The 3531-nt window shown below is 40.8% G+C and overlaps 1 protein-coding gene across 1 annotated transcript in view; it reads left to right on the forward strand.

The window, feature by feature from the left end:
- Positions 1–2199: 2199 nt before the first annotated feature.
- Positions 2200–3531, forward strand: part of PIAS1 (protein inhibitor of activated STAT 1) — a 30133-nt gene continuing 28801 nt past the window's right edge. Inside the window, exon 1 of the mRNA XM_010167572.1 lies at positions 2200–2290. Within this exon, the coding sequence (XP_010165874.1) occupies positions 2200–2290 (91 nt within the window). The remainder of the gene's footprint in view (positions 2291–3531) is intronic.

The following is a 3531-nucleotide window of genomic DNA, read 5'->3' on the forward strand; positions in this document are numbered from 1 at the left end:
TGGTGTGGGGTTTTGAATAATTATCTCCCTGCTTAAAATGGAACCTACTGGAATAGACAAAAAAATGTGTGTGTGAGAGAGAATGTGTGATGTCCACCGATTTGAGGATCTTTAGATTCTTCTGAAACAATAATCGTGTAAAAATTGGGCAAAGCACATCTTGGGATGTGATTCTCCCTGATCTTTCCTAAGTCAAGGTGGAATTGCTTGGAAGGTTTGCTACAGTAGTCTTCTTTCCCATCAAGAAGTGATTATTAATTTGAAAAACAATAATTTGCCAAAGCCTCGGGGAAGGGAGTTGCACAGCAGGGCACTTGAACATGCATTCTGTACCCAAATATCTTACGTAGGTGGGTAGTAGTACACAAGCTAATGTGAATAACAGATAAGGAAATTAAATTTGCTAACTATTATTTTTCATGTCAAGAACAAAAGGAGGAAATGGATGTTACCTTCTTACACATGCTTCCTCAAAACCTAGCTCTGAACTGTGGTTAAAATCTACATGCTGGCTGCTTGCAGGGCTGGGTTCATGGTAAGGGGGGAACGCAGTGCTTTCTCCATCCCTACCCTTCTCCAGCAGCTATTGAGGATCTTCACTTGAGCGTGGCTGGCTGAAGCATGACAAGCTAAGGTTAGAAGGCTGTTGGCTCACTTTTTTTTTTAACTTTCTCTGGCTTACAGCAGCCCATACAACTCGTAGCAGTGAGTAGGATGCTCGCAGAAGAGCGGACTTGCCGAGCTAGTTGAACTCGTAAACTCAGCCTGTGCTACCTCAACCTGCTCTTGGTTGAAGAACTGAAAATAGCAGCTACGGTGGGACTCTTCTCCTGCTGTTACTCTGCTCAGATTGCAGAGTCTCTGGCTTCCTTCGAGTGTTTCAAGTCCTGTGTAGCTCTTTCAGCGCCGCGTGGCTAATACTGACAATTATGGTTGTGCTGACTCCGCTGTTGGCGGGTGACGGCGTTTTTACTCCCAAGAAGATTGTCAGTGGGCTTGTTTATCTGAGGCGAAGACATATCTGTCCATGTTCAGTGGAGCTGTCAAATTTGATCCATATTTTATTAGTCATTGCAAAATTCAGAAAGCATTGGATGTTTTTCTGTACAAGCCAACTAGGAATTCTTTATATTCTGAAAATGTATCTTGGTGGATGAATCTATACTCGGAGCTCTCGCCGCGCTAGTGAGAAGTCTGAGCACTCTGCCCCATGGTTAACCACGATTTGATGTGATTATATGACTGTTTTTTTTGGAGGAAGAGCTATTCAGTTTGGCCTTGATGGAATGTATGAAAGTTGCCTTATTATTATGAGTTCTCTGTTGTTTTTTTGACTAGCAACTCCTTTAAATAGGAGATTTTTGGTTGTTAGTTTCTCAAGTGAAGCTGCAGCTTTCACTTAGTTTTGTTCCCTGTTTTCAGCCCCAAGTGCACAGACACTGCTAATTGGTTGTTTTTTAAGCATAAGGCCAATTTTCTAAAAGTATCTTCCAACGCACAGATAAGATCTCTTTTGTGTGGTGAAATGTGTTTACTGTGAGATGAGTAACAAGTACCAAAATTCTGCCAGATTATGGAAGGGATATTAGATAGTTAAACAGCATCTTAAAAATACTTCTTGTTACAGCATATGTCATTCCTAATTGCTTTAGCTATGTAGTTGTTCCAAAAAAACCCCCCATTTTAACTAGGTTATGGGTCTTTACTCACCTGTAAGGGGAAATTAACCTTTTATTTTCAGTTTAAAGGATTAAAGAGGCTGTGAGCTCTTTTAAAAGCTGTCCGAATGGCAGACGAATGATCACCCTACAATTTATTTGCTGTGCTTCAGGTTTTAAGTGATGTGGCACACAACATTGAAATTAAAATCTGAGCTGTGGAAATCAGGATTTTTACCTACAGGTCTCACCCTCCTGGAAGGAGAAGACACCCATCAGCCAGAGTATCACAGAAGCATCGTGTGCTGCCTGCCCAACTCCAGATACCGGCTCCATCGGGTTAAAGAAGCTTCCAGTGGCTCTACTGAGGGTTGTTTTGATTTGCTCAGGTCTTAGTTTAATTTCTTAATCTGTAGACTCTAATAACAGGGTTTTTCCAATAAGCAGAGTTTCCCCCCTGGTGCCTGCCCTCAAGAATTCTGTGCTTTCTAACCAGTGTTCATGCTCCTGACTTGCATTGGAAATTTCCTTTTTGACTGTGATGGATCCCGGTTACTTGGACGTGCCGCGTTCTTTGAAGACCGATCTTGCAACCAATCTGACTAAAATCTTTAGGGTGACTATAGTTCAAGGTACAGCTGTTAAACAATTAAAGAATTCAGTGCCCTTAAAAATCTAGATTGGAAACTCTGAAAGTTTTTTTTGGCAAGTATATTTCCCTTTCATATTTCAGCGAGCTGATCTGTTGCTCTGTGCAGTCAGTGTCATGGTTTATATGAAAGTCACGCTTTTACTGTCTTCTGTGTTTGTTATTTTTCTAAATGTACTTTGTGGGAGGAAGTTCAACAAAACACTATTTTCAACTCGGGCTTCAGCTTTCTGACTTCCGGCTCTATAGTTTTTAATTGTGCAAGAGCAAGCTGAAATATTAGCCCTGTCTTGTTCATATGCTGTAGCTGAACTAGAATTACAGCGCGCTTCAGTTTCTTTTTTTGGCTCCAACTTGGTATTTGCATATGGTGTGCCTCAAGTTCATGTATAGAGAATCTTTCCATAGTCTAGAGTCTGTTTCTTTTATGTATGAAAGAGCTTTAACCAACTTGGGTGGCTCTTGTGCTACAAGAAAAGGAGTGTGATTTATTACTGCTCACTTCAGCCTATTGCTCCATCTCCTCATGGTAGAACTGAGATCACCCAGATTCCAAGACCTTGCAGGATATGGATGTTTTCAGACACTGCTGCACTGGTGTGAGTGGATCTAGGAAGCCACTTTCCATCCCAAAATCAAATCAGGATATCTTTTTGATAATTGATAAGGAGTTGGACTCAATAACCCTTGTGGGTTCCTTCCAACTCAGGATATTCTATGATTCTAATTAAAGCTTTTAGTAGAAGGAATTACGGCAAACCACGTGGTTGACTCAAAGCATGTGAGTAATCCATTAATAATCAGTGAACCAATCTCAGCGCGGAGTGGTATCCCTTTTAAGTGTTTGGGGAGCTTGAGGCCTAGAAGTGGTGCTCACATCTCATTAGAGAGGAAGCTGTGCTATTGCAATATGTATTTTTTAAGGTTTCCTCTTGCAGCCGAGATGCTGAGATCACTTAGAAGTTGTTGGAAATTCTACTGGGATTTCAAAGTTTTCGGTAACTTGGAAAGTTTTAGAGCTACCTTAGTGTCCCTTCCTGATGGCTTTTAGAAAAAGATGGTATGGGTTATGCTAATCCTGGTAGAGAGCTTAATAAGGACTCTATTATCTAATAATGAACTTTAAACTTAATTTAATTTAAACTTAACTTTCCTGTTAGGCTTATAAAACTTGCTGCTTTCTTGGTGAGAGTGAAAACGCCCTGGAAGCAGGATTCCCCGTGT

The sequence above is a fragment of the Antrostomus carolinensis genome, unplaced genomic scaffold, assembly GCF_000700745.2.
Source record: "Antrostomus carolinensis isolate BGI_N321 unplaced genomic scaffold, ASM70074v2 scaffold9965, whole genome shotgun sequence".
In the NCBI taxonomy this organism is placed as follows: Eukaryota; Metazoa; Chordata; class Aves; order Caprimulgiformes; family Caprimulgidae; genus Antrostomus; species Antrostomus carolinensis.